Source organism: Microcaecilia unicolor, chromosome 11 (genome assembly GCF_901765095.1).
Source record: "Microcaecilia unicolor chromosome 11, aMicUni1.1, whole genome shotgun sequence".
In the NCBI taxonomy this organism is placed as follows: Eukaryota; Metazoa; Chordata; class Amphibia; order Gymnophiona; family Siphonopidae; genus Microcaecilia; species Microcaecilia unicolor.
The window spans coordinates 2,682,189-2,696,324 of NC_044041.1; the positions used below are offsets into that span (position 1 = coordinate 2,682,189).

The 14,136-nt window shown below is 44.7% G+C and overlaps 1 protein-coding gene across 1 annotated transcript in view; it reads left to right on the forward strand.

The window, feature by feature from the left end:
• The first annotated feature begins 13,391 nt into the window (after positions 1–13,391).
• ZNRF3 (zinc and ring finger 3) overlaps positions 13,392–14,136 on the forward strand; it is a 251,956-nt gene continuing 251,211 nt past the window's right edge. The window contains exon 1 of the mRNA XM_030218155.1: positions 13,392–13,894. Within this exon, the coding sequence (XP_030074015.1) occupies positions 13,649–13,894 (246 nt within the window). The 5' untranslated portion in view covers positions 13,392–13,648. The remainder of the gene's footprint in view (positions 13,895–14,136) is intronic.

Here is a 14,136-nt window from a genome sequence, read left to right on the forward strand (position 1 = left end):
CTGGGCTATTCCCCAGCCGCACAATTAGCCAACTGCCATATCTAGGGAAATTCACCTCCCCCAACTAGGAGTCCGCAGGAGTTTCCCTGAGAAGGTTACATAGAGAATAACCAGGCAACCTGTCAACTCGAACACCAGGATACTAGGAATTATTAGGAAAGGGATGGTGAATAAGACAGAAAATACTATAATGCCTTTGTATCATTCCATGGTGCATCCGCACCTTGAGTATTCTGTTCGGTTCTTGTGGTCGCCATTTGTCCAAAAAGATATAGCAGAATTAGAAAAGTTTCAAGGAAGAGCAACCAAAATGATAAAGGGGGTGGAATGCCTCTTGTATGAAGTGTCTGATAGAAAGGTTACATTAAAGGGGATGGGACGACTTTCCTATGAGGAAAGGCTAAAGCGGCATGGGCTTTTCAGCTTGGAGAAAAGACGGCTGAGAGGAGATATGATAGAGATCTATAAAGTAATGAGTATAGTGGAACGGGTAGACAGTAATCCCTTGCTTATGCTTTCCATAAATACTTGGACTAGGGAGCACACAATGAAGCTACAAAGTAGTAAATTTAAAACAAATCGGAGAAAATATTTCTTCACTCAATGTGTAATTAAACTCTGGAATTTGTTTCCGGAGAATGTGGTAAAAGCAGTTTGCTTAGCAGGGTTTCAAAAAGGTTTGGATCATTTCCTAAAAGTCCATGAGCCATTACTAAGATGAACTTGGAAAATTCCACTGCTTATTTCTAGGATAAGCAGCATAAAATCTGTTTTACTGTTCTGTGATCTTGCCAGGTACTTGTGACCTGGATTGGCCACTGTTGGAAACAGGATTCTGGGCTTGATGGACCTTCAGTGTGTCCCAGTATGGCACGAGAGGGAGGTGAGCTGCGGCACTGTATTTATTTGGTTGGCGGGGCCTCTACAAAGGTATGTATGGCAGGCAGGTGGGCGCATGGAGGAGGGGGAGAGAGACAGGAAAAGAGAGCAATGTATTGCCCCCCCCCCCAGCCCCCCTGGCACCCTCAAATTTGGAGGGCTGGCTACGCCATTTGACACTCCTTAACACTAGCACTGTGAGCCATCTCTTTAGACCTACTCACTGCCTTCTTAATAGCCAATTGAGTGGCGCCAGTACCCAAATCACTTGCCCATCAGGCCCGTACATCATTAAATCTTTCAACTTTTTTTATTGTGTGGAATACATTTTTTCTGAGCTTCCAAAATGATCTTTCTTTAAGTAATGTCCATGCCTCATGAAAGCTTTTGAACGTGGCAACCAGTTTGTTTACTTTTTGTTTCTAATTTCCTAATTTTATCATAGTTTTCTTTCTTAAAATTAAGTTGGATTTTTTTTTTTTAGAGTCTTCCTTCCTGTGATGACAAATTTGAGCACTATTGTCTACTGGCCCTTACCATCATTATCCCCTGTACCAGTCAGGATTAGATCTAAAGTACTTTCTCCTCTGATAACTGCTCCCTGAGGGGCACTTTTACAAAGGCATGTGAGGGCCTATGTGCTTCCAGTGTGCGCCAAATCAGTATTACCGCCTGGTTACCGCGGGACCCGGGCGGTAATTCTGAATTTGACTCAAAACAAGCGATAGCAAATATTTTCTATTTTCTACTACGTGGCGCTTACTTGGCAGTAAACTGCATATCTACTGTCCAGGTAGCGCGTGAGACCCTACCGCTAAGTCAATGGTCGAAAATGGATGCATGCTGGATTTCATTTTGCTGCGTATCTATTTTCCGGCCTCTTAACAAACAGCCATTTTGTGCCAGGATGTGGCAAAAACGGCCCTGGCGCACGCACAAAAGATGCGCTCACACTGCCGCAGTCCACGTTTGCCACGGCTTAGTAAAAGGGCCCTTGAAGCAGTCAATCATTTATGGCATCTAGAAACTCTACCCCCCCCCCCCCCCCCGAGCATGTGCCAAAGAGTCATTTACCCGATTAACACTGGGGTAACTGAAATCTCTCAATTTGGAAACAAAAGGGAAGTGGAACTATGCAGCCAGGGTGGGGGTGGAGCTGCTCTGGGGTCTGGAAGGAAGTGGTGGAACCGTATTCCTGCTGCCCATTCTTGTAGGTGTTACCACATTTGCCAACCTTCCTCATTTCTGCTAGAAAAGAAACGCACCTTGCTTATTTTATGTTTCTGTCGCCGAATCTCAAAAAGGATATAACGGAATTACAAAAAGGTTCAAAGAAGAGCGACCAAAATGACAAAAGGGATGGAACGCCTCTCATACAAGGAAAGGCTAAAGAGGTTAGGGGCTCTTCAGCTTGGAAAAGAGACGGACGAGGGGAGATATGATTGAGGTCTACAAAATCCTGAGTGGTGTAGAACGAGTAGAAGTAAATTGATATTTTACTCATTGCAAAAGTACAAAGACTAGGGGACACTCGAGGAAGTTACATGGAAATACTTTTAATACAAATAGGAGGTAATATTTTTTCACTCAATGAATAGTTACATTCTGGAACTCTTTGCCAGAAGATGTGGTAACATCGATTAGCGTATCTGGCTTTAAAAAAGGGTTGGACAAGTTCCTGGAGGAAAAGTCCATAGTCTGCTATTGAGACAGACATGGGAAGCAACTGCTTGCCCTGGGATTTGTAGTATGGAATGTTACTACTCTGAGATTCTGCATGGAATCTTGTCACTCTTTAGGATTCCGGAATCTTGCTGTTCTTTGGGATTCTACATGGAATGTTGCTACTCTGAGATTCTGCATGGAATCTTGTCACTCTTTAGAATTTCGGAATCTTGCTGTTCTTTGGGGTTCTGCATGGAATGTTGCCACGATTTGGGTTTCTGCCACTGCCAGGTACTTGTGACCTGGCTTAATGGCCACTGTTTGGAAAATAGGATACTGGGCTAGATGGACCATTGGTTTGGCCCAGTATGGCTACTCTTATGTTCTTATGTATGTTAGAAGAGCACAGTACATAAGTACATAAGTATTGCCATACTGGGAAAGACCAAAGGTCCATCGAGCCCAGCATCCTGTTTCCAACAGTGGCCAATCCAGATCACAAATACCTGGCAAGATCCCAAAAATGCACAAAACATTTTATACTGCTTATCCCAGAAATAATGGATTTCCCCCATTTAATAATGGTCTATGGACTTTTCCTTTAGAAAGCCGTTCAAACCTTTTTTAAACTCCACTAAGCTAACTGTCTTTACCATATTCTCTGGCAACGAATTCCAGAGTTTAATTACACATTGAGTAAAGAAAACTTTTCTCCAATTTGTTTTAAATGTACTACATTGTAGCTTCATCGCATGCCCCCTAGTCCTAGTATTTTTGGAAAGCGTAGACGCTTCACATCTACCCGTTCAACTCCACTCATTATTTTATAGACCTCTATTCTCCCCTCAGCCGCCTTTTCTCCAAGCTGAAGAGCCCTAGCCGCTTTAGCCTTTCCTCATAGGGAAGTCATCCCATCCCCTTTATCATTTTCGTCACCCATCTCTGCACCTTTTCTAATTCCACTATGTCTTTTTTGAGATGCGGCGACCAGAATTGAACACAATATTCGAGGTGCGGTTGCACCATGGAGCAATACAAAGGCATTATAACGTCCTCATTGTTGTCTTCCATTCTTTTCCTAATAATACCTAACATTCTATTTGCTTTCTTAGCCGCAGCAGCACACTGAGCAGAAGGTTTAAACGTATCATCAACGACGACACCTAGATCCCTTTCTTGGTCCGTGACTCCTAATGTGGAACCTCTCATGACTTAGCTATAATTCAGGTTCCTCTTTCCCTCATGCATCACTTTGCACTTGCTCACTTTAAACGTCACCTGCCATCTATATGCCCAGTCTCCCAGTCTCATTAGGTCCTCTTGTAATTTTTCACAATCCTTCCGCGATTTAACGATGTTGAATAACTTTGTGTCATCAGCAAATTTAATTACCTCACTAGTTACTCCCATCTCTAGGTCATTTATAAATATGTTAAAAAGCAGCGGTCCCAGCACAGACCCCTGGGGAACCCCACTAATTACCCTTCTCCATTGAGAATACTAACTATTTAACCCTACTCTGTTTTCTATCTTTTAACCAGTTTTTAATCCACAATAGAACACTACCTCCTATCCCATGACTCTCCAATTTCCTCTGGAGTCTTTCATGAGGTACTTTGTCAAACGCCTTCTGAAAATCCAGATACACAATATTAACTGGCATCCACGTTTGTTCACCCCTTCAAAGAAATGTAGTAAATTGGTGAGGCAAGATTTACCTTCACTAAATCCATGTTGACTTTGTCTCATTAATCCATGCTTTTGAATATGCTCTATAATTTTGTTCTTTATAATAGTCTGTACCATTTTGCCTGGCACCAACGTCAGACTCACCGGTCTATAATTTCTCGGATCTCCTCTGGAACCTTTAAAAAAAATCGGCGTTACATTGGCCACCCTCCAATCTTCCGGTACCACGCTCGATTTTAAGGATAAATTACATATTTCTAACAATAGCTCCGCAAGCTCATTTTTCAGTTCTATCAGTACTCTGGGATGAATACCATCCGGTCCAGGAGATTTGCTACTCTTCAGTTTGTAGAACTGCCCCATTACATCCTCCAGGTTTACAGAGAATTCATTAAGTTTCTCCGACTCATCAGCTTCGAATACCATTTCTGGCACCGGTATCCCACCCAAATCTTCCTCGGTGAAGACCGAAGCAAAGAATTAATTTAATCTTCCCTGATCGCCCTTTTTACTCCTAGGTCATCTAGCGGTCCAACCGATTCTTTTGCCGGCTTTCTGCTTTTAATATACCTATGTGTTTTTGCCTCCAACGCTATCTTTTTTTCGAGGTCCCTCTTAGCCTTCCTTATCAGTGCTTTGCATTTGACTTGACATTCCTTATGCTGTTTCTTATAATTTTCAGTCGGTTCCTTCTTCCATTTTCTGAAGGATTTTCTTTTAGCTCTAGTAGCTTCCTTCACCTCACTTTTTAACTATGCCAATTGTCGTCTGGCGTTCCTTTCACATTTTTTAATACATGGAATATATCTGATCTGAGCTTCTAGGATGTTTTTTTTTTAACAACACCCAAGCCTGATGTAAATTTTTGACCTTTGCAGCTGCTCCTCTAAGTTTTTTTTTTTGACCATTCTCCTCATTTTATCATAGTCTCCTTTTTGAAAGTTAAACGCTAACGTATTTGATTTCCTATGTATACTTCAAAGCTAATATCAAATCCGATCATATTATGATCACTGTTATCAAGCGGCCCCAGCACCATTACCTCCCGCACCAGATCATGCCCTCCACTAAGGACTAGGTCTAGAATGTTTCCTTCTCTCGTGAGGAGAATTTAGTGTTTAAAGAATCTAAAATTTCTCCCAAATTAGGTCCTTTCATGGCTGTGAATCTCAGGAAATTGGGGACCCTGTCTTCTAATTGCCTTCAGAGGACTATGCAGACATCATTCAGATTTGTGTAATGTCTGAATAAAACATGGAACGTGAATGAATCCACCACAGACAGTAGTGATGACAAGTGTCTTGTCCATTAGGTGACCGACATTCTTGGCAGGATCCTGCAGTGGATTCATAGTTTTGTGCAGGCTGCAGTACCTACTCTTCCAAGGCAGCGTCCCTTCCATGTATTAGTTCATCTATCACGACTTCGCTTCGGAGCTCCAGAAGGTTTGGGCTCTTCCTAGAGTGTGCGAAGCGCCAAGACAGTTCGGAGACCGAAGAGAGACTTTTCAACCCAGCCATTAAGGATGCTCCACCGATACATGTAAATCATGAACACAGCACGGAGAGCTGACGAGTGGATCTTCCTCAGGACCCCATGCAGTATCACTTTGACGCAAAGAACAGATGCAAGACTATAGCGATGCACGGCTGGGAGCAATTCTGCAGGCGGGAGATCATCCCCAAATATGGACAAGTGAGGGGAAAGGGTCTTTGCAAGATGACATCTCCCCTCTGATGGGAGCGTAAACAGTCATCTTCCCCCTGTTCCCTAAGATATTGAAGAGCAGGGACAGTGTCTGTCATGTTGGGCATTGCTTCTCCTCTTCTCCTCCCTTGCTGGAGCTGTGCATTGACCATCCCATTCCTCCTCCCAAATTAAGGACAGCCCTGAAAGCGTAAATACAGCACACAGAGCAAAACTGTGGCCTCCTCATCAGAGCCCTGTGCAAGAATCTGCTAAGGCAAGAATATTGCGTGACCTGAAGAGGGGCTTAGGGGAGGGACGTTTTTGTTACCCAGAAGATAGTGTAAGAAATAAATCACAGTAAGTCAAAGCCAAGTTGATAGTTTGTAGGCCCTGGCTAGTACTGATTCTTTAAAAAGTGCAGGTTCAGTTATCCCTCCCCCCCCCCCCCTGCAGCTTTCAAACCAAAAGCATAATTAGCAAATCAGTTATGTGAAGCAGGAGTAAAGAGAAATGCTAGCTTCTGGCCAGCATGGTATTGCACTGTGAGAAGTGAGATTGGGGAAGCTATGATTTAGGAACCTGAAGAAAAGATATTCTGCCAGCCATGTATCAGAAGTTCCTGTCTTGGTCCCTCTAGGGTTACCCTATGGCTCCAGAAAAAGGAGGACAGATTGAGCCAATGGAAGCAAAACCCGGACTGGATCAACGTGTCCCTCCCATTTCCCCCAACCCCCTTGGTTAAGCAGGTGGCCAGGAGAGCTGCCAAGTTCCCATTCCAGGAGGGAGACTTTCTGGCCAGACCTGGTTTTAAACTAACATGCCAAAGCAGTGCAGTAGTCCATGACTCTATCCATCGAAATCAGTGCTGCAGAACCCATAATGCACCAGGATGAGGTTGGCAGAATTCCAGGAGTGGCCAAAAATGTCTCCCTCCTGGAATGAGCAAATTGGCAGCTCTGGGCAAGTGGTGAACACTCAGATTAAAGATATAAAAAAATAAAGTCCAGAGTGTCTTGAAAGGGAATGGGGCTTGATATACCGCCTTTCTGCGGTTTTTGTAACTACATTCAAAGCGGTTTACTTAGTATATACAGGTACTTATTCGTACCTGGGGCAATGGAGGGTTAAAGATACCTAGATAGATATCATGAATATCCTTTGGAGCTGGGCTACATTAGTAGGTTCTGCTAGCAAACCTTTTCAGAGTATGTGGCTACTGGTGAAAAACAAGTCCATAAACCACTACTAAATGGACTTGGGAAAAATCCACAATTCCGGGAATAACATGTATAGAATGTTTGTACGTTTGGGAAGCTTGCCAGGTGCCCTTGGCCTGGATTGGTTGCTGTCGTGGACAGGATGCTGGGCTCGATGGACCCTTGGCCTTTTCCCAGTGTGGCTTCTCATTTTCCCCCCCAAACCCACCTCCCCGCTCCCCCCATTTTCTATTTCTGTTGATGGCTCTCTCATTCTCCCTGTCTCCTCAGCTCGAAACCTTGGGGTCATCTTTGACTCTTCTCTCTCCTTCTCTGCTCATATCCAGCAGATCGCCAAGACCTGTCATTTCTTTCTTTACAACATCCATAAAATCCGCCCCTTTCTTTCCGAGCACTCTACCAAAACCCTCGTCCACACCCTTGTCACCTCTCGTTTAGACTACTGTAATCTGCTTCTTGCTGGCCTCCCACTTAGTCACCTCTCCCCTCTCCAATCGGTTCAAAACTCTGCTGCCCGTCTCGTCTTCTGCCAGGGTCACTTTACTCATACTACCCCTCTCCTCAAGTCGCTTCACTGGCTCCCTATCCGTTTTCGCATCCTGTTGAAACTTCTTCTACTAACCTATAAATGTACTCACTCTGCTGCTCCCCAGTATCTCTCCACACTCGTCCTTCCCTACACCCCTTCCCGTGCACTCCGCTCCATGGATAAATCCTTCTTATCTGTTCCCTTCTCCACTACTGCCAACTCCAGACTTCGCGCCTTCTGTCTCGCTGCACCCTACACCTGGAATAAACTTCCTGAGCCCCTACGTCTTGCCCCATCCTTGGCCACCTTTAAATCTAGACTGAAAGCCCACCTCTTTAACATTGCTTTTGACTCGTAACCACTTGTAACCACTCGCCTCCACCTACCCTCCTCTCTTCCTTCCCGTTCACATTAATTGATTTGATTACTTTATTTTTTGTCTATTAGATTGTAAGCTCTTTGAGCAGGGACTGTCTTTCTTCTATGTTTGTGCAGCGCTGCGTATGCCTTGTAGCACTATAGAAATGCTAAATAGTAGTAGTAGTAAATGGCCCTTCTCCACTACTGCCAGCTCCAGACTTCGCGCCTTCTGTCTCGCTGCACCCTACGCCTGGAATAGACTTCCTCAGCCCCTACATCTTGCCTCATCCTTGGCCACCTTTAAATCTAGACTGAAAGCCCACCTCTTTAACATTGCTTTTTGACTCGTAACCACTTGTAACCACTCGCCTCCACCTACCCTCCTCTCTTCCTTCCCGTTCACATTAATTGATTTGATTTGCTTACTTTATTTTTTGTCTATTAGATTGTAAGCTCTTTGAGCAGGGACTTTCTTTCTTCTATGTTTGTGCAGCGCTGCGTACGCCTAGTAGCGCTATAGAAATGCTAAATAGTAGTAGTAGTAGTACTTATGTAACAAAGAAAAGTGATTCTGATTCCTCCTTATATCTATATTTATTTGGGGGCAATGTCTCCAAATGGGTGAGTTTTGTGCCAGGGTAAGTGGAGTATATTTCAGTCCACTGCTACCTGTGCTGGTTTATTCCTGAGGAGACACTGATGTTCTAAATTTTGAGAAGCTCCCTCTTACTTGACCAAAGCCATCACCAAGGATCTAAATAAATCAGAACAATGCTGTGTAGAAACATCACCTAGATTAACGTAAGAGAGGACTGAAAAAGCAATTGGACACTGGGGAAGGACAATCCAAAAAGCAAAGGGTTAGATTTTGTAACTCACACTAACAAAATGGCCACCGGGAAAGATCAGTGCGAAGTGTGATTATGTAAAGAGTGGGCTCCATTTTTTTATAGAATCGTAACTAGTGACAAATGCCGCACTCAAACTCAAATGCAGACTTACACCTGCTGAAACCAGGGGGGGGGGGGGGGGGGGGGAGCCAGGATTCAATTTATTTGTGTGTGTGTGTGTGTGTGTGGGGGGGGGGGGGGGTCATACATTTTTTCTCTACTCCCCACCTGCCAAGCACGCTAATAATTTTAGCTTTGCTGGCAGGGGCCAGGAACTGCCCCAGAAACTGGTGGTCTCTTTCCAGCTGCCAACACCAGCACTCTTCATGCATTGCTCAGTTCAAATTTTATTGGGTGCCAATTAATATCAATAAGAGCTCATTAGTCAATTAATTTGCAAACACAAATCTGGGCACCTTGTATAGAATCCAAGAGTCATAATGAAAGTGTTTACATTTAATCAGTCTTTGCTTATAAAAAAAACATAGTAGATGATGGCAGAAAAAGACCTGCACGGTCCACCCAATCTGCCCAACAAGATAAACTCACATGTGCCATTTTTTGTGTATATCTTACCTTGATTTGTACCTGTCTTTTTCCGGGCACAGACCGTATAAGTCTGCCCAGCATTAGCCCCGCCTCCCAACCACCGGCCCCGCCTCCCACCACCGGCTCTGGCACAGACTGTATAAGTCTGCCCAGCACTATCCCCACCTCCCAACTACTGGCTAAGCTTCTGGGGATCTCTTCCTTCTGAGCAGGATTCCTTATACTGGCTTTAGGAAGAAAACAAAAAACCAAACCGAGAGAAAAGGATGCCTGTTCAGAATGAATCACGTGTCTTCACATTTCCTCTGATTCCTTTCAAAGAGCAGGCGAGGAATTGCATGGAAATGGCCCGGTCTGGTGGCATCGGGTCAGCTCTTACTGACCAAGGAAGTAAAAAAGAGGATTGTCATTCTGAGAGTGGAGAGCATGAGACGGAGATAGCTTAGAAAGCCTTCTGCCCGTAGCAGTCCTTTTACTAAGGCGTGCTAACAGATTCAGCATGCGTGCTAAATGATAAGACGCCAATAGGAATATAATGGGCACCTTCTGATTTAGCGTGCCTTAGTAAAAAGACCCCTAAGAGAATCGTGAATGGAATTCCATAAGAGACAGGAAGTCAGTGGTTGTGGAGTAAGAGACCTGTGATGAGTTAGAAAGCATTTTAAGGACAGTGTGGTTTGCAGAGTGTGTGTGGTTTGCAGAGTGCACACCTTTTAATTAAAAAACATTTCTTTTTCCAATCTGAAGAAGCTATTAAAAATGTATAGTTAGTCCAAGGTATCGTATTCTTTTATTTGTATTGATTATGTTTAAAAGTAGACTAAGAGGGCTACTACAGCACTTGAATAAAAATGTCAAATAGAAGTATATGTGTGTGTATATATATATCTGTATGTTTATCCACTCCTACCCTAGCTGAGATAATATTTAACCATCTCTCTGACCTCATGTGCAGCTTTCTTTAAATGTCACCTTATTTTCTCTCTTACCTATCTATAAGTTCCATCTTTGCTTTATCCTTCACTATCAATTAAAATGTTCTATTACCTATTGTGTTGATATAGTAAGTAGTATACTAGGCCACACTTTGTATTGTTATTTGAATATTTTACTGATGTAATTGTCTATTGCTCATGTTTGATTTATTCTTATTGTTCACCACCTTAAGGGGCTCTTTTACTAAGGCGCCTACACGCGTCCAATGCACGACAACTTGGAACTACCGCTGGTTACCGCATGCCTGGGCAGTAATTCCATTTTTGATGTGCATCCAAAACATGTTTTGGTGCTTAATGACGGCTCAATGGACCCTTGGTCTTTTCCCAGTGTGGCATTACTTATGTACTTAACTGGCGGTAATCGGCAGTCTATGTGCGCTGGCTGCTTACCGCCCAGTCAGCGCATGAGACCTTAGTGCTAAGTCAATGGGTGGTGCTAATGGACGTGCGCTGGTTTTGATTTTGCCGCATGTCCATTTTCAGTCACAAAAAAGCGTCTTTTTCCAGGTGCGCTGAAAAATGGACCTGCTTGTGTCCAAAACACGTGCCTACACCGCCACGGTCCGTTTTTTGGCCCTGAGCGAATTCCTTCAAAAAGGCGGTACGTAAGGGGTCCTTTTACTAAGGTGCGCTGAAAAATGGACTGCGCTGGTGTAGACGCATGTATTGGACACTCGCAGGTCCATTTTTCAGTGCACCTGCAAAACAGGCCTTTTTTTTGGGGGGGGGGGCCTAAAATGGATGCATGGGAAAATGAAAATTGGTACGTACATATTTTGAGACTGAGACCTTCCCGCCACCCACTGACTTAGCGGTAAGGTTACACATGTTAACCAGGCGGTAATCGTCAGCGCGCGCAGAATGCTGATTACTACGTGGTTAGCACCAAAAAGTAGCCGGGTGGTAGTTCAAAACTAACTTGCGTAAGACGCGCTACGTGCCAATGCTGCTTAGTAAAAGGGCACCTAAGTAAGTTAATTAATTAATTAAAAAATATATATATATATAAAATAAAAAATGGGAGAGCAGACATGGCTGCAAGTCAGAGAGCACAAAATAAGCAGCGTAGGAAGGAGATCAAGATGGCGATCGTGAGAGGAAGCGCTTCCTGAGAGCTCCGAACCACGAGCCGTTTTTCGCAGAGTTTGGTCTTTCCGGAACCCAGTCTATGGGGAAAAGAAAGGGAAAAAGCGGGGCTAAAGCCACTTCTAGCCCCGCTTCTACTTTGACTCTTCGACAACCGACTTTGGAAGCGTTTGGGCTTCAGGCGCGTGGCGCTTTGATTTCTACCATGGTTGGATCCCCAGAACATCCGGGGGATCTTAGCGTTGAAGCGGCGTCATTAAGTCCGCCCCAACAGACTGCTCCGCCGAGACAGGGTGGTGTTTCGAGATTGACGGGAGAGCCGGGATCGGTGACTTCCGAGGCTACAAGTGGCCCTGTTGTTTTTTCGACGCCAGATAGAAATACATCAGATGAGAAGACGGGAGGTATGGATTCCTCGCCCTCTCCTATCATGGCTCCACCACCTGTGAATATCGGCATTATTGCAAGACCGGCAGTCGTTACCCTAGAGGTTCTTTGGGACGCTATCCAGGCATTGAATTCGTCTCTGCTTCAGGCTTCAACTTCTTTCAATCTTGAAGTAAAGGATTTTAAACAATCACAACATACCATGGAATTGAAGGTTAAAGCACAAGAAGATAAGAGTGAGTTAAATTCACTTGAAATTAAGAAAATGCAAACAATTGTTGGAAATATAGTCTCTGATAGAGAAAATGTTCAAAGAAAAATTGAATACTTTGATAACCAACTAAGGAGGAATAACTTAAGATTTTTGAATTTTCCCAAGTGCCCTTTGACACCCCCAATGGAAATGTTAAAAAAGTATTTTATTGATGTATTAGCAATTCCAAAGGAAGCTATACCTCCAATTGTAAAAGTTTATTATATTACTGGAGCCAAAGCTATTGTTGAGGAGGCTCCAGTAAATTTGACACAATTTCTGGAAACGTCTCTAGAAATCATAACAGAACGAACAACTCTTCTTGTAAACTTTGCTTTCGAAACAGATAGAAATAATATACTTAGGCTATACTTCAAGTCTATGTCTTCTCATTTTCTGGGTTCTAAGATACAAGTTTTTCCCGATATCAGTAAAACTACTCAGAGAAGAAGGAGAGAATTTCTGGGACTTAGGCCCCGGATTCTTGCCCTAGGCGGGACTTTCAAGTTAAAATTTGCATGTAGATGCCTTATTTTCTTAAGAAATGTTTATTATGTATTCTTTGACCCAGAAAAGTTGAAACAGTTTGTATTAGCAAAAGAAAGTGCAGACGAATCGGCCTTGAGAGCAACCGAAGTTAGCTAAAACCGCAGGTAAAGATCTAGCTCTTATCCTCTTATTGCATTTTTTTAAATTTATGCTTCACTTCTGTAATTAATTACCTTATATCTTGATCTAAGATTGTGGTCTAAGTAACAATGACATTGCTATTTACTCTTGACTATGTATATAATAGCCAAGGTATTGGGTTTTCTTTTTGTATTTCCTGATTTTCTGACATTTATTTTTATGAATGTATATTTTGAAACTCATAAATAAAAATAATAAAAAAAACAAAATAAGCAGCGTAGCATTCAGAGGGACTTTAGCTAGTCGCGCATTTTGGAAACCTTTAGTGCAAGCGAAGCCCGCGCGCCGCCACTCTCGCCGCTCGCGCCCGCCTCCCAGGTGACTCGCTGCGCCTTTGATCCTCCGGAGCTGGCGCGCGGAGTGGGCGGGGCCAGGGAAGGGTCAGCGCGTCCCGGGTGGGTGGGGCTATCGTCGCCCCCTCGCGGGGAGCGAGCGTCACGTGGCGGGGGATGAAAGCGAAGCCGCCCGCGCGACTGAGCAGCAACAGCAGCAGCAGCAGCAGCAGCGGGAGCAGCAGGAAGAGCAGCAGCCGAGCAGTGCCTGCGCCTCCCTCCCTGCACCGCGCGCACGTTGCTGCTGCTCTTTATGCGCTTCTTCGTGTCGAATTAGGGGAGGGGGAGGCTTTTCCCCCAGGCCCGGGTTTCTGATTTCCTCCTCCCGACCCTCCTTTATGCGAAAGCATCCGGATTGCACAAGGGGGAGAGAGATCCGCCTCCTAAAAACTTGGCAATTATGTCCGGATCGATGCTGATCGTCCAGCCTGGGAGATGAGGGGCTTCGGGGGCCGGAGGAGAGGCTCCCCGGCGCGGATTTGTGGGGATCTGGCGCTGCTGCTGCTGGGGGTCTTGCTGGCGGTGTGTCCCGGGGCTTCCCTGGCCAAGGAAACCGCCTTTGTGGAAGTGGTTCTGTTCGAGTCCAGTCCCAGCGGGGATTATACCACCTACACTACGGGATTGCAAGGCAGATTCTCCAGGGCTGGGGCTACTATCAGTGCCGAGGGGGAGATCGTGCAGGTAAGATCGGTCCTACCGAGGCGCTGCGGCCGGGGCTGGGCTCTGCCTTGCAGAGAACTTGTTTTGGAAGGGGAGGGGTGCAGTGTGCATGCATGGGAGGGGGGGGGGGGCTTCGGCTTGCAAAAAACTTGTTGTTTTGGAAGGGGAGGGGTGCAATATGCATGCATGGGGGGGGGGGGTTCTGTCTTGCAAAGAACTTGCTGTTTTGGAAGGGGAGGGGTGCAATATGCATGCATGGGGGG